Source organism: Calypte anna, chromosome 14 (genome assembly GCF_003957555.1).
Source record: "Calypte anna isolate BGI_N300 chromosome 14, bCalAnn1_v1.p, whole genome shotgun sequence".
NCBI lineage: Eukaryota > Metazoa > Chordata > Aves > Apodiformes > Trochilidae > Calypte > Calypte anna.
Genome location: NC_044260.1, coordinates 10,337,882 through 10,357,670, shown reverse-complemented (window position 1 = coordinate 10,357,670; position 19,789 = coordinate 10,337,882). Strand labels below are relative to the sequence as shown.

Below are 19,789 nucleotides of genomic sequence, written 5' to 3'. Positions count from 1 at the left end.
TGAAGGTTTGGAAGACTTGCATCTAGATGAAAGAATCATGCAGTTCCTATCAATTGTGAACACAATGTTTGCCACTATAAACCGTCAAGAGACACCGAGGTTCCATGCCAGGCACTACTCTGTGACACCTCTGGGAACAAGATCAGGCTTGATCCAGTGGGTGGATGGAGCTACACCTCTGTTTGGGCTTTACAAGCGGTGGCAGCAGCGAGAAGCTGCTTTACAGGCACAAAAGGTAACAGCTCTGTTTGATGCTGGTAGAACAATTTAGAAGGGGAACATCTATGCTGCATTGCTTTGCAGTTCTAAATAGTGTACTCTTTAAATGATTGTTTTGTTCATAATGTAGAATGGCTTTGTGTGTTCATCTCGCTGGGTTTCATCAGATGTCAAAGAAATTGCATAAATGTACTTATAGAAGTTGCAGGATGTGATATAAATATGCTGCTCTGGCATGGTAATTCAAGGAGCACTGTTTTTGAACACAGTTAACATTGGTTAGCATTTCATTTAAAATATATTTTTTACATTTATGTTTTTTTAAATTTACCTTGGTTAGAGTTTTTTCAGTGTATATTTGGGCTTTTTCAACTTCTTAATTTGAAAGAATTCTCTGAGCTGTAAAAATTCTCAGTAGCAAAACTGATTTCATATTTCATTCCATCAAAACTGAATCTGAAATACTTTTCTGTGGTAAGAAGTCACACTTCATAAACTACATTTTTGTCTTCCAGGCTCAGGACTCTTACCAGACTCCTCAGAATCCTGGAATAGTGCCACGGCCCAGTGAACTTTATTACAGTAAAATTGGACCTGCTCTAAAGGCAGTTGGGCTCAGTCTTGATGTGTCACGTCGTGACTGGCCCTTGAATGTCATGAGGACTGTTCTAGAAGAACTGATGGAAGCAACTCCCCCAAATCTCCTTGCTAAGGAGCTCTGGTCATCATGTACTACACCTGATGAATGGTGGAGAGTTACACAGGTGAGTTATAGCAAACATATTTTCCCTTTGAAAGACTTTTTTGAATGGGGTGAGGGACAAAAAATGCCTGGGATATGTTCAAGCAATGATACTGGTGAGTTAGGGGAGCTAGGACTGATGAATTTTCATGTAACAGGAAATGTTGGCAATTGTACCATCTGGAATGAAAAAAGTGGGTATACACCTCATAGCTCTACAGTATTATACTGGAATTACCAGCCTAAGACATGAAAACTCTTGTAAGATACCACTAGAAAAACAAATAGAAAACAGCTTGGAATAAGTTGGGTCTGATTTGTCTTAAACTAAAAAATAATGTTTTTAAATCATAGTCAGTCCAATGTGTTGGCAGAGGATTCCCATAAATAATTTTTTCCTGAAACTCTCTTTAAAGTCGTATGCAAGATCCACTGCAGTTATGTCCATGGTTGGCTACATCATTGGTCTTGGAGACAGACATCTGGATAATGTTCTTATAGATATGACTACAGGAGAAGTTGTCCACATAGATTATAATGTTTGCTTTGAAAAAGGTAATTTAAAAATGCTATATGTTATTCAAACAAAAGGTTTCCCTTCCTGATAATTAAAAGAAACAACTTACATTTTTATCTTAAAGGGAAAAGCCTTAGAGTACCAGAGAAGGTCCCGTTCCGGATGACGCATAATATTGAAACAGCACTTGGAGTGACAGGAGTAGAAGGGGTTTTCAGGCTTTCTTGTGAACAGGTAAGTTAGAAAACCTGCAGAAAACTGAGGGCTATCACTTGCACAACATGGATTTATAAAGCCTTTAACTTTTCTGCTGTGATTTTATTGGACATGTTTCAGATGTGTCCTATAGCAGGTATCTAGGAAATACAAGAGGGTCAGGTAAGTACATATACAAGTAGTGGTACATCTACAATTCAGGGGACAAGGGGGACTTTTAGCTCCAGATGTAAAATTTTATTTTTTTACTGAAGTATTTTGTGCAGTTTTGCACCTTTTTCTTCAGAATGTGTCCCTCATAAACACATCAGATATGTTTTTAAAAAGAAAAATGCCCCCCAAACTGGAACGCTAGAATGCAGTCTTTGGTTTTAATGGTGTTGCTACAGGCTTAGCTGCATTTGTTTCATACCTGTGGTAGTAGTCTTGTATTTGCACTGCTTAGGAATGAGTAAAGGATTTCTGTGCCTACTCAGGTGCAGTATAAAGTTCCACTGTTTTAGAACAAAAATGCAAGATCAGAATGATTCTGTTTAAAATGTAACACAGGTCCTTCATATTATGCGGCGTGGGAGAGAGACTTTGCTTACGTTGCTCGAAGCTTTTGTTTATGATCCTCTGGTGGACTGGACAGCAGGAGGTGAAGCAGGGTTTGCTGGAGCTGTCTATGGTGGTGGTGGCCAGCAGGCTGAAAACAAACAGAGCAAAAGAGAAATGGAAAGAGATATTACACGTAGTCTCTTTTCATCAAGAGTGGCTGAGATAAAGGTGAGCTGACTGTAATAATTTTATATTTTATAAACAAAGTAGGCCCTATAATTTAATTTATTTGCATTCTGGGAGTGGTGGAAGAGGTGGTCACTTATTAGAAACAGTTCTGAAATTTTAGTGAGTCAAATTGAGTTTGTATTGAGAGAAGTGCCTATGTGGAACTTGCAAGTATTCAGTTTTCATTTTCTTTGCACTTAATTCTAAAACACATCTTAATATTTTCCCTGAAAACATTAGGAATAAAAATAGAGGTTTAGAGAGCAGTCTAAACAGAGAATGTCTGTTAAGCTTTTAGCATTTGTAGCACTGGAGGTACTCGTAGATGAACAACATAATTGAAGAGTCATGTGCTGCCATGATTTTCTCTTATCTGTTTGAATTAAATCCAGTTCTAACATCTGTGCTTTGGTTATAGGTTAACTGGTTTAAGAACAGAGATGAAATGCTTGCTGTGCTGCCTAAATTGGACAGTAGTTTAGAAGAGTATCTGAACCTGCAAGAACAGCTGACAGATGTAGAAAAGTTGCAAGGAAAACTCCTGGAGGAGATAGAGTTTCTGGAAGGTGCCGAAGGAGTGGATCATCCCTCCCACACACTTCAGCACAGGTACAGAGCAGCAAGGAGTTCTGTCAGGAATCTTGCAGTTCAGTACAGTTGGTGGTTTAGTAATGTGATTATGAGTTAAAATGTTAAAAATATATATGTGAGAGAGATTAATATCTGGGGGAAAGCTGATTTTACAGTAAGAAAGTTGCTCTTTCTATAGAAGAACTCTTGAAACCATTCTCTTACTGAGTAATCCTATTTATGCCTCACACTCCATCAGTATTATCAGTGCTGGTCCGTGTTCCACACTTGTCCCTCAAGGCAAGAGATAGACTTTGCTGAATGTGATGTTCCAGCAAATTAACCCACATAATGCAGCTATCAATAAGTAGCACAAAAATCTTTTAATTTATGTTTCTAATTCTTTAACTGATTTTTCTGATGTATCTGAAATTGAACAAGGATTTAAGAATTGCTTGAATATGCATATGCATTTATTATTTTGCATGCAAGTGGGCTTAATTAGTAACATAACACTTAAAGCTTTATGTAATCGATGAGAATATGTTAATTTTCTGGTCAATGGGGTAGTTATATTGATCAGTATGGTTTTGTAGTCAATATAGTTAAATATTTTTTCTTCTAGTACTTACTTGATCTTGTGGTTTTAATAATTCAGGTATTCTGAGCACACACAGTTGCAGTCTCAACAAAGAGCTGTCCAGGAAGCAATCCAGGTGAAGCTGAATGAATTTGAGCAGTGGATAACACATTACCAAACTGCCTTCAGTAATTTAGAGGCAACACAACTTGCAAGTCTTCTTCAAGAGATTAGCACACAAATGGACCTAGGTATAAAATAGTATTTGTGGGATTTTTTTAATGGTTTGAAAAGAACTAGAGCTTAATATCAGGAGGCATTATGAGTGTCCTCTAACTTAAAGGCAAAAATCTTTTTGTAATAAATAAAAGAAAGGTAGGGTTTTTTTGTTTGTTTTCAAAAGGTGATTTAGAGTACTTCCATGTTTTAGTGCCAGTCTGTCTGAAGGAACTTGTCTGTCTTACCTTAGCTAGGCACAAGATTTTTCTCCTTCCTTATGCTCAAAATTCTCAGTACAAATCCTCTGTGCCTCCTTTATCACATATAAAAGAGTATTTTTGAGAAGATGCTAGCACTCAGAGTCTGTATGCTATGAAATGTGTGTGCATCAGAGTTGCATCTTAATTTTAATTATCTTTCTTAAAAGGCCCTCCAAGTTATGTGCCAGCAACAGCATTTCTGCAAAATGCAGGCCAGGCACATCTCATCAGTCAGTGTGAACAACTGGAAGGAGAAGTTGGTGCTCTTCTCCAGCAGAGAAGATCTGTGTTACGTGGTTGTCTTGAACAATTGCACAACTATGCAACAGTAGCTCTTCAGTATCCAAAAGCTGTGTTTCAGAAACACCGAATAGAGCAGTGGAAAACCTGGATGGAAGAGCTCATCTGTAACATGACCATAGAGCGTTGTCAGGAGATCTTCAGGAAGTAAGTAGACAGAGTAATGGATTGTTTGAAGAACTTATTTTTCTAGCTACTTCAGGATTTTTAGTTTAAAAAACCTAAAATGGCTACTTTTGCTTAAGGACTGATCTCATTATAAAGCAAAACAAGATTTGAGATGAAGTTGTAATTCCAGAATTTTGGACAAAAAGATGAAAAACTGCTTTAAAAATACTGTTCCTGAGTTTAGTCCATGTACCACAAAAGAAAAGCAAATACTGTTGTCCTCTAATGAACAAATGAAGAACAGTGTGGCTTTAAAGTATTTAAAAGTAACTTAAGTCAACCAGAGGGTATTTTTATTAAAGCAGATTGTCATGTAATTATTTTTTTCTGTGTAAAGTCAGACCATTTCAGCATTACTCCTGCTGGGCTTACAAGAGCTGTATTTTATTCAGGCAATTACACTGCAACCTATGTCTTCTATTTAGTCTTTGCCTCAAGGACTACTGGGACTACTGGTTGTCTGCTGTCCTTGTAAATAGTTATGACATACAGTGCATACTAGGACTTTATGAAGGTGTCATCAGGGTAACCATCAACTGCTGTGGTATTTTAGAGTTGATACGGAGGAGGTGATGTGGAAACAATTCAAATATGGAGCATTTTTTCCTTCCCACAGAGCAGAATGCAATTTGCTAGCATGTGAGGAAGGAGAAGTTTGTCATTGTACTCTTCCTTTACAGGTATGAAATGCAATATGCACCTCAGCCACCTCCAAGTATGTGTCAGTTCATAACTGCTACAGAAATGACTCTGCAGCGCTATGCAGCAGATATCAATAACAGACTGATCAGGCAGGTGGAACGTTTGAAGCAGGAGGCAGTAACTGTGCCTGTTTGTGAAGACCAGCTGAAAGAAATTGAACGTTGCATAAAGGTTTTCCTTCATGAAAATGGAGAGGAGGGCTCACTGAGCTTAGCAAGCGTCATCATCTCTGCTCTTTGTACGCTGACAAGGTGAGTTGCCTCTCCTGAACTTCTTAATATGCTTTGTTCATTGTTTGAAACCACATAAAAGGAATATTCAAGAGACATTGGATATGGAGAACACAGTAGCAGGCAGGTTGTCTAACTCTCGTGGTTTGTCTAGGCGGAATCTGATGATGGAGGGTGCAGCATCTAGTGCAGGAGAGCAGCTGGTTGATTTGACTTCACGAGATGGAGCCTGGTTCTTGGAGGAGCTTTGCAGCATGAGTGGGAATGTTACTTGCCTTGTGCAGTTGCTGAAGCAATGTCATCTTGTGCCTCAGGACTTGGATATTCCTAACCCAACTGAAGCATCAGAAGCTATTCACTTAGCAAATGGAGTATATATCTCACTTCAGGTGATACTTAGATTTATGTTACTTTTACTTTACTTGTCCTTCATCTTTAGCCTTCTGTGGCTTTAGCTAAACCATTCTTAACAGCTTCTTCCTTAAACACCTAAATGTTTGTTTACAATACTGCTGAGACTTTTTTTTGTCTGGGTAAAGTCACTTTAGTCTTGGACATTAGTCTTGACTGATGCATTGGGCAGTTGAACAGGCATTTGCTACTGTCATTTACATTTTTATTGATTGAAAGAAACAGTTTTGATCTATATATGACAAATTATAAAAAACACTGTCAAGTAAACTCAAAAAAGCAGTTAATAGCAGAATTATATACATACCAATTTCACATCTGCTTTTATTATTTTATTCTATTGCTGGTGGTCCAGAACACCTTCCAAGCTGTTCAATCTGTGCCATTTATGTTTTATGCTCCTGCTTGAGCCTTCCTTTTCTTCACCTGAAACAAGCAGTTTCAAACAAATTCTGAAAACCACTTGTACAGGCCCTGTCTTCAAGAGTGGGAAGGAGATGCATTTGGAATTCTGTTTTAGAAGCTTCCACCATAGTAAAACAGAAGAAAAAAACATGAGCAGCATCTTGAGTAAAGTATCCATGGATGACTTGAATGGTTTTCAAACTGTGGCTGGAGGAAGTAGTAAAAGGGTTTTGGTTCCACTGTATTGTATTTGAAAAATGCTTTCCTCCCAATGTCTGTAAGCACATGGAGACTTTTGTCACTTTATTTCTTTGCTCCTTGGAATATTAACATATCAGAAATTTTTCAGAAACATGCATGCAATTTCATTGCATTGCAGCTGAGGTCTTTCACCCACACATTGTTGAGCTCTTAAGTAAGATGTGTAGCTCACTTAGCAGTCAGGATGACTGAGCTTTTTGGTGTGTCCTGTCTCATTTTGGAGATGGAGTGCATCAGTTGGTTCCTTCTGTAGCTACCTTTGCCCTTTTCTTTCTGCTTGGGCAAAATTGCTTTTTGCCACTCAAGGTCATGTTTTGCTTACCTGCATTGATTTCTGTGGTATGAGTAGGACTCGGGCAATATAATCACTGTCTGGCAAGTTTTTGATTCTTTTACTTGGCCTAGTCCTATCAGGTTAGCAAACTATAAATTCAGAAAATAATTTAACTCGCTCATAGTTAATAGAAAAGAAAAACTAAATAATTTCCCAATTTATTTGTCAAGTGTGATTGCTGTACCACTAAGCTACTGAGAACTGCTGCAAAGTGTTGCTGCTGAGGTAGCTGTTGCTGTGCTGTGCCAGTGTCAAACATCGTTTAATTTATTCCTGATTTCTTTAAACTAAAGAGGAAAACAAGAATAGATATTGACCTTTGGTTGACCATTGTCATGTTATCTTTTAGATAATATCTACTGCAAGGTGGTGTAATTCTCAAAAGAGAAAGATATGTTACTTTGAGAGGAGAAAATTCCTTACGCTTTCATTCTTACTTTCCAACAGGAATTAAACTCAAACTTCCGACAGATCATTTTCCCTGAAGCACTGAGGTGCTTAATGAAAGGAGAGTATACTTTAGAAAGTATGCTCCATGAATTAGATAATCTTATTGAACAAACAACTGATGGAGTTCCTTTGCAAACATTGGTTGAATCTCTTCAAGCCTATTTACGAAATGCTGCTATGGGGCTAGAGGAAGAAACACATACTCATTACATTGATGTTGCAAGGTAAAATGCTTTTCTTTTTTCATTATTTGTTTGATGTACAGGCTTTGCTTAAGGGTATTCTTGGGCTAGAAGAGTGTTGTGTCTAAAAGTGTGCACATTTCCTCTGTGTGTTTGTCTGCATGCATAGCAAGAAGTACAAAACTCTGGCAATTCGTTTACATCTGCTTAGAGCTGACTATTGTTAGTCACCTTTTTCCAATATGTAGTTGTGATATTATGTTTGAAGGGGTGCTAAGAATAGGAACTGGTCCATTAGTTTGTGGGAGGGACCTGTGAAAAGGAGAGCTTGACTGCACTGGTCAGGAGCTTTGAGCAGCTTCTGCATAATGAATAAGCATGAAACAACAAAACATGAACAAAAAAAAGACTTGTTCATCTTGTAATGTGAGACAGTCCCTTTCTGGGAAAGTGCTTGGTAGACAACTAAGCCAATCCAAAGCTTCCTGCTAAGCAGAAGTGATCTTGCTGCTTTTCTTGAGCCAGTTATGGTGGCTCCATCAGTGGTACAATGGAGCTTGCAATACCGGTTGAAAACAATTTATGCTTTTTCTGTTAGGTTAATTATTTTCCTGATTTACCCATTGGCAGACCTGCTCAGCCTGTTAGTTGAGGGAGAGGGTAAGATCACTGTTCCAGGAGCTGCAAGCTGTTAAACCATCTCAGCCATGATCTAAGCCCTCATCCTCCAGCTTTTTACCCTGTACTCCAGTCAGTTAAATATATGTTATAAAACCAGCACTTGGTTTTCAAGGAAGGAAGGGTGATATTTACATCACTTGTTATTCATAACTTTTTATTATGCTTGTAGGAAATACAGTCTGTATCCTCTAATTTTAAGTTGGCTTTGTAGCTGGTCCTTTAACACTCTCCTGTCATATCTGGCATCCTTAGGTGCTCTTATGAGAGCAGCATTAGGAGTCATGTGGTATGCAGGGTGCATAGGAGGAGCCTTCAGTAATTTCACCTTGTTGATTCCCATTTGCTCTAACTGTGGGATCAGTTTAAGAAAATCCTATTTCTTTATTTGTTATTTTTATATGTGTATTTTGGTTATTTATATATATACACTTATATGTGTATTTTGGTTATTTATATATATACACTTTGGTTACTTATATATATATTTTGGTTATATTTTTGTAGACAAAGCAAAACCATGTAATTTTTTTTTTCTTCTTTAAAGAGTACTTCATGCTCAATATGGTGAGCTGATTCAGCCAAGAAATGGTTCAGTGGACGAAACTCCCAAAATGTCAGCTGGTCAGATGCTTTTGGTAGCCTTTGATGGAATGTTTGCTCAAGTGGAAACTGCATTTGGTTTACTGATTGAAAAGGTATGGACTTCTTCTTTTTGGGGTACTTTTTGAGTCAGAAGTATGAAAGGTTTATAAAACCCAAACTGACTGTTCCCTTCTCATTGTTCAGCTAAACAAGATGGAAATACCCATTGCTTGGCGTAAGATCGACATCATCCGGGAAGCGCGCAGCACTCAAGTCAACTTCTTTGATGATGACAACAATCGGCAAGTCCTAGAGGAAATCTTCTTCCTGAAGAGACTCCAAACAATTAAAGAATTTTTCACACTCTGCGGCACCTTTTCTAAAACATTGTCAGGTAAATAAGTGTTATCAAATATTCAGCATTGCTTTGTCCACTTCTCATTCTGTGTCAGATATGAAACTAAAATATATAGTACAGTGACTGTCTTTTTACATTCTTCTCAAAAGGACAAGTGTGCTGAAATAAAAAATTATCTTCTTTAATCTTGCTGAGCTTATAAATCTCATTGTATTTTTCTAGATGCATCGAGTGCTTACTGCTACTATTTATTTATAACAAAAATACTGTTTCTTTCCTTTAAAAGGGATCACTTCACTTGAAGACCAGAATGCAGTAAATGGACCTGTTCAAATTGTCAATGTGAAAGCCCTTTACAGAAACTCTTGTTTCAGTGAAGATCAAATGGCCAAACCAATCAAGGCTTTTACAGCTGACTTTGTGAGACAGCTGTTAATTGGCCTTCCAAATCAAGCTTTGGGACTGACTTTGTGCAGTTTCATCAGTGCTTTGGGCGTTGATATCATTGCTCAGGTCGAGGCTAAAGACTTTGGAGCAGAAAGCAAAGTTTCTGTGGATGACCTGTGCAAGAAAGCTGTGGAGCACAATATCCAAATTGGCAAGTTCTCACAGCTGGTGATGAACAGGGCAACAGTGTTGGCGAGTTCCTACGATACAGCCTGGAAGAAGCACGATCTGGTGCGCAGACTTGAAACAAATATTTCATCTTGCAAGACCAGTCTTCAGAGAGTGCAGCTGCATATTGCCATGTTCCAGGTAAGACCACACCACTAGCTGATTCTCTCTAAGTTGTGTCTGTGGAAAGTGAGCTTCAATTACTGATTTTGAGTACAATTTTATATTTCTTGTATTTAGCTTTAGAATATTTTAATGGACTTTAAGATTTTTTTTTGGTTTAAAATTACTCTAAATTTATAAGCAAAAATGTGCTACAGCTAGCTTCTTCTGAAGACCAGCTGCTTCCTGCTTGACAAGATGCAAATGTGGCAATGTGTAATTTTTTTCAATAACCATGAAGTCATTTATTAGAAAATAAGTGATTCACTGGCTTTCTTACTAGTACTGTTGTCCCATTCTCCACTTTTTGCAAACAGACTATGACTGTAAGAAAGGAAATTATCTAAACCAGACAGGGTATGCATTGCTCAATGTTGTCCTGTACCTTTCTCTCAAAGTTATAATGCATGAACTTGGTCCACTGTTTTGTCTCATGAAAAAAATAGAGCAGCAGTATCAATCCTGAAAATGTTCTTCTGAGGCTTTAGATAAATGCCACTGTGTACCTTGGACTTGTATCCTGTTGTGTTGTAGTATCTTTGATCTTGTAGTGCTTTCTAGGTTAAGGGTAAAGGCTTTCTCCATGTCAGCTGTTATAACATTTCATAGACAGGTAACCAAATTTGTCTTGGTTTTAATGCATCACAAGTGAATTGTTTCTAAATATTGATGAGTGTTGCATTAGTTCAAGGAAATGTGTGTAAATCACTTCTAATAAGTTAATGACTGATTAAGGGTATAAATACCCAAGCCAGCAAAATACAGCCTACAGCTACTTAGTATAACTTAAGTCTCTGATGCAGCACTTCAAGTGTGCCAGTATTGCCTCACCCTTTTAAAGTGCCCTCACCTATAAAGTGTACCAGAGTACTAGAGCTGCTGGTTTTGAAGCAAAATATTTTGTATTGACCCATATTGGTAATCAAATGTTCCCATTATTTTCTTAAAGTGGCAGCATGAAGATCTCCTCATCAGTCGCCCACAAGCTATTTCTGTTACTCCTCCACCTCGTTCTGCAATTTTAGCTAGCATGAAAAAGAAACTTCACACACTCAGTCAGATTGAAGCTTCAATTGCAACAGTTCAGGTACTACTATTTTTGGGAGGTTTGTTCAGTATACTGGAATGCAAATCCAACTGTAAAATTATCTTCCACCTCCAGAGTTTCTTCTCTCTCTTGCTACCAGAGCACAAGTGTAGTGCTCTTTCCACTGATGATTTTCAGCCTGTTTGGTGTACACTGTTACAATGTTTGCTTTTGTAGACTCATACAAAATACTTTCTTTGGAATATCAGTAAACCTGTTTCGTGAGCAAAAATATGATTGTGTGAATTCCTTCTGATGCTCCTATTTACGTTTGTCTGACTTATATAGTCAGCCAGTTACTATCATTTTACTGGCTAAGTATCAGATGTTTTATATGTAGATCTGAACAAGCCAGAAAGTTTGTGTGTGAAGATTTCTATTGTGGCTTGCCTCAGCTTTTTTAGACTTTTGGGCATCATAATACAGAATATTTAGATGTTTAAAATAAATACTGCTTAGCTTCTTGAATTTTAATTAGCTTTTTTGTTGTGAAGGCACTGTGTTTGTAATATTTTTTTAAAGATTATTTGTAAAACAGTTCAGGACCCCCTATTCTTTTTTCAGTCTAGAAATTTGACTAATTTTAACTTGCTTTGTATTCGTTTTTTTTCTGGTGGGTTAAAATTTTGACTGGTGACTTTGTTTCCATAACAATCAAATCCAGTTGTGATGTGTGCTGAAAATAAACCTTTAAACAGCATAAGCAACGCTTGCAAGTCATTAATACTATATTGTTTTAAATAAATAGGTATAAGCATATGCTTGCAAGTGTTATATGACTGTTTTGGTTTTTTTTAAGTCATGCAGTTAGGTTTTAAGATGATAAAATATCAGCATAGGTTATCTATATCAGTGTATTTTTTTCTTCACCAATGCAGGAGAAACTAGCAGCACTTGAAGCAAGTATTGAGCAGCGTTTAAAATGGGCAGGAGGTGCTAATCCTGCACTGGCACCAGTCTTGCAAGATTTTGATGCCACTATTGCTGAAAGAAGAAACCTTGTACTGAAAGAAAGTCAAAGAGCAAGTCAGGTATTACACAGAAGTACTGTACTGTGGACCTGTTAAGTATGTGTGCATTTTATTTCCTTCATGAAATTTATGTAGAAGATAATTTTCCCCCCCAGCATCTAAAGAGCAAACGTAGATAACCAAATACTTGTGGGAATCCCAGTTACAAGCAATGGGAATAATCTCTTAGAGAAATGCTGCAGGGCTGAATGACTCTGAACTGATGTTGATACAGTAGCAGAGTGGCTTTCCTGCTGCATTTAAAATTCTCCCTTCTAAGGACATGGAACAAATGCTGTTTGTGTCATAGCTGAACTGGAGTAATTTTTCTCACTCTTGCTTTGATTTTTCAGGTCACTTTCCTCTGCAGTAATATCATTCATTTTGAAAGTTTACGTACTAGAACAGCAGAAGCCTTAAATCTTGATGCTGCATTATTTGAACTTCTCAAACGCTGCCAACAAATGTGCTCCTTTGCGTCCCAGTTCAACAGCTCTGTCTCTGAACTGGAGCTTCGCCTGCTCCAGAGAGTGGTAAGGAAAGGTCATAGCCAAGTGTGTAACATCACAGAGTTGCTGTAATGATGTCTCAGTTTTGTCTTTCATCCTGAATTGATGTTATGTATGCCATCTGATAGCCTGTATGTTATGGAGTTTATTCTATTAGCTGCTGAACTCTTGGCAGTGGCATCTACGCAGTAATTGAATTTTATCTCTGGATACAGATAGAAAAAATGTTTTATTTTTAGGGCACTGGTCTTGAACATCCTATTGGCAGCTCTGAATGGCTTCACTCAGCTCACAAGCAGTTGACTCAAGAAATATCTACCCAGAGAACGGTGCAAACAGAAAGAGAACAGCAAATAGAAACAGTTTGTGAAACAATTCAGAATCTGGTGGATAGTATTAAAACTGTGCTCACTGGTCATAACAGACAACTTGGAGATGTCAAACATCTACTGAAAGCTATGGCAAAGGTATGCCTAAAACAAAGAAATTCATTCCTCAGACCTGTACCAGTATAGTTTTAAGAAAAGTAATGGTTGTAACTACTCTCTTTTAAAAGTATCTAAAAACAGTGAAATGTGTTCATCCACGTAAGATGTGAAATTAATTCATAAAGAATTCATAAAGCTTTATTTCTAGAGTTAGGCCAGTCAGGCTTTGGTTGAATTACAGCTTTTCCTTTATTTGGCAGCTGAAACATTTCCTTTGTGTTTACAAATGCTCTTGATCTTTACTCAGTAAAACATTCAGTCTTTTTCAGTTTTCTTGAAATGTAGCAAAGAATTGTGGTTATTTGTAGTCAAATGACAAACTGAGGGGCTGGAAAGGCTTAGAAATGCTCAGCTTTTTCTTAACCAAAATACAACAATTTATTAACTTTTTGCACATCTTTGTTACAGGATGAAGAAGCAGCTTTGGCAGATGGTGAAGATGTTCCCTATGAGAACAGTGTTAGGCAGTTCTTGGGTGAATATAAGTCATGGCAAGATAATATTCAGACAGTTTTGTTTACATTAGTTCAGGTTATGGGTCAAGTCCGCAGTCAGGAACATGCTGAAATGCTGCAGGAGATAATCCCCACCTTGAAGGAACTAAAAACCCAGAGCCAAAGGTAAGAAAGTCACCTTCTCTTGAGTGAGAGCATTTTGTTTGTCTACATGTGTGTAGTGGAAGCACAGCATGGGGTACCTACTTGGGCATTGTCTTAGAATGCAGAACTCCTTGCAAAATTGGACTTAACTTTCATATTGAGTTATCAGTAAGTCAAGCATTTGCATGAATATTTCTCACCTCTGTTATGTTTCCTAGTGTCTACAATAATCTGGTGGGGTTTGCATCACCCTTAGTCACAGATACATCAAATGAATGCTCAAGCCCAACGTCAGCTGCTACATATCAGCCAACCTTTGCTGCAGGTAATACTTGACAAAATGCAAGCAGTGAAACATCAGGAATTGACATTGGAGAGGGGATTGTAACTGTTGCTGAATTTTGAAATACAGATGATCTCTCTGAAGTTATAAAACCCTGTAAAATTCAAGTCATTCCACATACAACTCTGAATGGCCACTAGATCATAGTATTTTAATAGCCTCCAGGATCTGGATTCACTCCACAAAGCCTAGAATACATGGAATGCCTTGTCACTTAATGTAAAGACACATTACAGTTCATTTGATTTAATATTTATGCTGACTCTGGAATTAATCCTGAAACCCTATGAATGTATTTATATTCACAATATTTTCATTAATATACAGTTAAAAGCATTAATAAAGTTTCTCATGAGCATGGATTTCTTTCTCTTCAAAGGATTATTCTACTGGGAGTGTTTGGACTAAGCACAAGTAGGAACTCCTGTCAAGAAGAAGAATTGCATTTTGTAACTGCCATACAGAATGATAGAAGTTAAGAGAGCCCATAACATTGTCTAGTGTATATAAATCTCTTGTAGTGGAATAAAACCCCTTGTTTATGAAGTGAAAGAAAATTAAAAGATAAGAGATGCAGAGTTTAAAATACAAGCTTACGATGCATTTGTACTAATAGCTGCATCTGGTACATTGAATTGTCCTTTTTATTGCATCTATACTACATTTTTGAATCCTTGAAGTGTTTTTAAACTCTCTTTACAGCCGTACGTAGCAATACAGGGCAGAAAACTCAGCCAGAGGTGATGTCACAGAATGCAAGGAAGCTAATTCAGAAAAATCTTGCCACATCAGCTGATACTCCTCCAAGCACAGTCCCAGGAACCGGCAAGAGTGTCGCCTGTAGTCCCAAAAAGACAGCCAGGGACCCTAAAACAGGAAAAGGTAATGCAGGGCTTTTTAAAGCCTATTGTTTTTACAACACACGCACAAAAAAAACCCAACCCATCACTGACAACATCAAAAAAAAATCCCAAAACAGCTCAGCTGGCTTCTGTGCAGGAATGTAAAATGGAATTAATTTGATTTTGTGCCTTTAGCCGTGCAGGAAAGGAATTCATATGCAGTTAGTGTGTGGAAGAGGGTCAAAGCCAAGTTGGAGGGCAGAGATGTGGATCCCAACAGGAGAATGTCTGTTGCTGAACAGGTAAGTTAGAAATGGTGATGTTCTAGTACTGGTCCTTGCTTTAAATATTTAATGTGTGTGTATATGTGCTGAGTTATGACTTAGAGACTAAAGTCCTCTCAGTAATGGAGAGTCCCTTTTGATGGTGTCATTTATAGTCCAGTGCAAATTAAGGTGGGCTGCTGTCTTCTGTTGCTGCATTCACCTTTTTTTTTTTTTCCAATCAAATGCTTTTATTTTCTGTATCATAGATTTATATAAACTCATAAACTGGATTAAATTGCCTTTTTTATTGCCAATATGCTAAGGTTTGTAACCCAACTCTTGATAACCAGGGACAACATGAGATGGGTACAGCTGTGGGAAGGACAGAACTTGTCTTTGTTGACTCGCATAACACAGCCATAATCCTGTCTTTGGGAAACTGAGTCATGGGACCCAAGATGTTCATGTAAATTTGAGATCATTGTGACTGTTTGTAGGATAGGAGCTATGAATGAGATAATGTGTGACCCTTACAAATTCCTCTTTCTTATGTGGACTATATGAAATGATATAACAAGAAGTTTACATTTACTGTAGATTTTTCATTGGCATTTCATGTTTGCAGGTGACATTCCACAGTAAGCCTTAAGATCACTTTAACACTTTTAAAACTCTATCTTTTAATTCCGTGTTTGACCTTTTTGATAGGTTGACTTTGTGATTAAGGAAGCAACTAATCTAGATAACTTGGCTCAGCTGTATGAAGGTTGGACTGCCTGGGTATGAGTAGGGAGAACGCAGCTCAGTCTGGTTCAGGAGGTCAGACACCCACCAGAATCAACTCGGCCTCAGGCATCCGTAGCCGCACCACAGTCGGTGGTGATGCATACTGGGGCTTAATCTGAGGAAACCTAGGAAATCTCGGTGCACTGGGAAGTGAATCCTGCAGGATAGCTGCACTCAGGGATACGCTAAACACAATGGTCTGCAACCCCCACGGTCAAGGGTGAACGCTCACCGCTTGAGCAACACGGTTTGTCTTTCTGCTATGAAGAACTGCAAACGTGTCTGGGGGGTCAGCTGCAGAAAGAAATCGGGATGCTACAAACCGCAGAGTGATCTGGAACTCAATTCCACCTGACCCTGTGAACAATTCAAGAAACACCGAACCCTGTTCAAAGAAAAAACGGAAAAAAAAAAAAAATAAAAAAATGGGGCCACGAAGAAATCACAGCAAAGGAAGATTTGATGCATTCAGATTCTTGTTACTCTCGTTGCGTGGCAACGGTGCTGGTCGAGTCGGCCAGTCAGTACGGAAAAAAGGCTACAAAACGTAAACTTCAGAAATGGACTGAAAGCAAAGAGCTGTACATCAGATACATGCAGCATTGGAAGAACTTCTGAGATAGAAGAAAAAGCCTTTGTTCTCTTCTCCCTCTCCTTTTTCCTTTCTCTCCTCCTTCCCAGCCTCTCCTTGCATACACCCCTCTCGGCTTATTCTTGTAGGTTAGGCGTACTTCCAATATACTTTTTATTTCAATCCTTCTACTTCACAGTTTAGTCAAATTAACAACTTAAATTTTGTTTGCTAAACCAATTTTCCAAAAGCACTGAAAATAGAGAACATCAACGATGACATGAGTTGGATGGTCAAATGCAAACTGTAATTTTGGTTATTTTTACAGTCATTTCTGTGATTCTATTATGTACAGTTTCTCAAAATTGTCACTGTGCATTTAAAAGTAATGAATCCTACAGGCATTTGATTTAATGTGCACTTCCCTCTGCTTGCAGTGTACACTTTTTTGTGATTCGAATTGTCCCTCCAATCTCATTCTACTGTGGTTGCTGTAGTTTCTTTCGTACAACGTAGCTAATCCAATGTAATCTTTACCTTTTTAAAAACCAGGATAGAGTATCTAGTAGAGTTTTACATTGTTGATGACAGATAAACAATAAAGTGATGTTCTGGTGGAGGTAGAGTGATATGCTTTTTACTTCACTTTCCTAATACTTTTAGTTTACACTTGTAAATTATAGTGCTTCAGCTCACAGGGGTAGATGTGTAATCCAGGAAATGAAGGACTCTCCAATCTTTTTTAACTAGATCTGTAAAGACTTCTGCAAAGTACTTTTCCTTTGCCATATTACTTCTGTAGATGGTTGTTCAATAATGCATCCACAGTGAATCTTCCACCAAGACTTGTTATTTTTAGGCAATTCAGCACTCAAAGTGTGATTATGGCTAGAAAAGTCTCTCTAAAAATGGCATCATCTTACACAGGTTGATGTCTGTCAGGTGTCTAAGACTTTCTACTTCCTTTCTTTGAAGTGGGACACCTTTAGGAAAAGTCATCTTCCTTTTCTTAGAGCAAATAAAGATAATAATTCAGTTACAACTGCAGAATCTTACAGGTGCTGATAGCTAAAGCAGAAGTGCACACTGGTGTTCTCAACCCAGATAAACTTGCATAGCTATGTATAAAAAATTTCTCTTTTGTAAACTTGATGATGCACAGTTGCTGAAAAAGGATTGATGTGGGAAGATCCACTATACCATTTTAGTGACTTTTCAGAGTAAAAACCCCACTTTAAATACAGCATTTTTTCTGTCAGAATCTAAGTGTTAAAGGATTTGAGCCAAGCCTGCTATTGGCGTAAAATTTTTTTAATTAGGTGGATTTTCAGAAGTTATCTGAGAGCTTGGCTAGTAATCTTGAAATACTATAACACCAAGCATAGGTAACAGACAAACTTGTATTATTCTCAGTATTTGCACTATGCTAACTGCTCTGCCTCCTCAGTAGGTCTTAGAATTCACTTTCTCCTCTGTTGCCAGTTTTGTGGACATGCACTTTGAAGCGTAAGCTTTTTCAACAGCCACCCAGCCTTTTTTTTTTTTTTGCATTCTGATTGCCTGACTAACTCTGGGGAAGTCACAGGCTTTATATCTAGTGCTACCCATGCAAATGCATTCCACTGCTGCTGCTTCCTGAACCCTCTGCCACGCTGTGCACTGCAAGGAAGAAGGGGTTTGAACGTTGCAGTGAAGAATGTTCTTATGCAGAACAAGACACTTGGCACTGTCAGTCCTTTTTATTTTCCTCCAGTTAAAAATAACCTTACAAACAATCTGTTTGGAGTACCATAGCAGCAAGAGTGTATTAGACATGCTGGTTTATTTCTTGGAAGCTGGGGTGGGGGGGAAGGAAGGGGTAATGCACTCACCTGTGGCTCATGTATTATACCTCTGCTATCCAGAAGTGAAACACTTGTGTGGAGATGGGTTCCTACTGCCTAATTTAATAAAGTTTTAACAAAAAACAAAAACCAACCAAACAGAAAAGGTATTCATAATTTCCTTATATTCAAAACTTCCTGTGGTTGTGAAAATTCCAGGAGAGAGTAAAATGCCAAGTACAATCAAAAACAAAACAAATGCCAAGTTAGAGCAGGGTTCTACAGAGACTTAAAATTTGCACAGCTGCTAGTGAGGTGACAGCTCACCTACTGGAGACTGGGACTGGCAGCTTTTGTGTGCTGGTCCATTTTCCTTGTTGAATGTTGACAATAAGGGTAACTCAGCACAGTCTTGGTTAAGCTCAAAATGCAGATTCTCTGTGTTTATCTTGCACAATGAGTAAGGCTGCATTAGTTGCATGATCTTTTAAAAGGTAATGTGTTTCTTAGTTATTTCATTTTGAGTAAAATTGAGACATTTACTTTTTTCCTGCAATAAGACAGACCTCGAATAATGCAAATCTAGCCTCAAGTCTTTGTAAATAGATGCAAATCAGCTGAAGCTACAGAAGTCAAACCTATCAGCTGATGGAAATATTTTTGCATGATGCTCAACCTGCCATAAATCCAAGGGATCAGGCTACGAACTGATTTCTCAAAGTCACCTTGCAAGTGTGATCATCAGTTTTGTTACTTCCATCTATATGGGCTACTGGTTGAGATGGTCTTGACCCTTACTGGTTTGCCTCTCTTCCTGCTTCCCTCTGTAGAGCCAGGATGCAAGCACTGCTCTATGGAGATGTGTTAAACAAACTGGAGTCACCAGGGGTGCCTGAGATCACTTTGGTGAAATGATGCCAGTGTCAAGTTAATATAACTGAAGTTATAACATCTACAGAATAAACAAAAAATATTGTACTTTGCAGGGGCTTCATGGGCCATTTTTGTTTTTCCTTCAGTCTATTGAAATAGTAATATATTTTATGTAATCTGTCAAGTATCTGTAGAAGTCTCAAGCCTCCTATATAAATAAAAACAACCATATAAATAACCAGGTATATACCAGAGGGAGGAAGATAGATGTCTCATGCATTTTTCCTTGGAAAACTGTAAAATCATTGCCAACACCTAACCCATGTGGAAGGCTGCCCTGCATGGGGCAGGAGGATGTTTCACTGCACAAAACTCCACTGGGGGAAGTGCAGCCCCACAAGGTGTTGTCCACCCTCTGATAAATTAAGCTGCTCAAATAATATTTCCCCTCTTACCTCCTTTTTGACACCTAAATGAAAAGCACCATATAAAAATATTATTTCAGAAATAGCAGAGGGGATTGGAAAAGTTAAACTTCTGTTTTTCTGACCTTCAGGTTGATTTGTTTCAATTATTCATCAGTGTGTTCTGTACCAATACCTTTGTTTTAGCACACTCAAGTACTTCAGAGATTTTTTTGGGTTTCCCCCCTTTATTTTC

The 19,789-nt window shown here is 38.0% G+C and overlaps 1 protein-coding gene across 2 annotated transcripts in view; it reads left to right on the top strand.

Annotated features, from left to right (window-relative positions):
- SMG1 (SMG1 nonsense mediated mRNA decay associated PI3K related kinase) overlaps nucleotides 1-17,052 on the top strand; it is a 62,570-nt gene extending 45,518 nt beyond the window's left edge. For both annotated transcript variants that reach the window (XM_030460221.1, XM_030460220.1), the window contains 23 exons: nucleotides 6-235; nucleotides 735-983; nucleotides 1,378-1,516; nucleotides 1,603-1,712; nucleotides 2,244-2,462; nucleotides 2,881-3,071; nucleotides 3,691-3,863; nucleotides 4,259-4,538; nucleotides 5,240-5,512; nucleotides 5,646-5,880; nucleotides 7,350-7,576; nucleotides 8,760-8,910; nucleotides 9,002-9,191; nucleotides 9,442-9,911; nucleotides 10,882-11,019; nucleotides 11,898-12,050; nucleotides 12,383-12,562; nucleotides 12,778-13,005; nucleotides 13,435-13,646; nucleotides 13,844-13,950; nucleotides 14,671-14,850; nucleotides 15,006-15,112; nucleotides 15,785-17,052. In XM_030460221.1, coding sequence (XP_030316081.1) covers nucleotides 6-235; nucleotides 735-983; nucleotides 1,378-1,516; nucleotides 1,603-1,712; nucleotides 2,244-2,462; nucleotides 2,881-3,071; nucleotides 3,691-3,863; nucleotides 4,259-4,538; nucleotides 5,240-5,512; nucleotides 5,646-5,880; nucleotides 7,350-7,576; nucleotides 8,760-8,910; nucleotides 9,002-9,191; nucleotides 9,442-9,911; nucleotides 10,882-11,019; nucleotides 11,898-12,050; nucleotides 12,383-12,562; nucleotides 12,778-13,005; nucleotides 13,435-13,646; nucleotides 13,844-13,950; nucleotides 14,671-14,850; nucleotides 15,006-15,112; nucleotides 15,785-15,862 — 4,520 coding nt within the window. In that variant the 3' untranslated portion in view covers nucleotides 15,863-17,052. The remainder of the gene's footprint in view (nucleotides 1-5; nucleotides 236-734; nucleotides 984-1,377; nucleotides 1,517-1,602; nucleotides 1,713-2,243; nucleotides 2,463-2,880; nucleotides 3,072-3,690; nucleotides 3,864-4,258; nucleotides 4,539-5,239; nucleotides 5,513-5,645; nucleotides 5,881-7,349; nucleotides 7,577-8,759; nucleotides 8,911-9,001; nucleotides 9,192-9,441; nucleotides 9,912-10,881; nucleotides 11,020-11,897; nucleotides 12,051-12,382; nucleotides 12,563-12,777; nucleotides 13,006-13,434; nucleotides 13,647-13,843; nucleotides 13,951-14,670; nucleotides 14,851-15,005; nucleotides 15,113-15,784) is intronic.
- The last annotated feature ends 2,737 nt before the right edge of the window (nucleotides 17,053-19,789 follow it).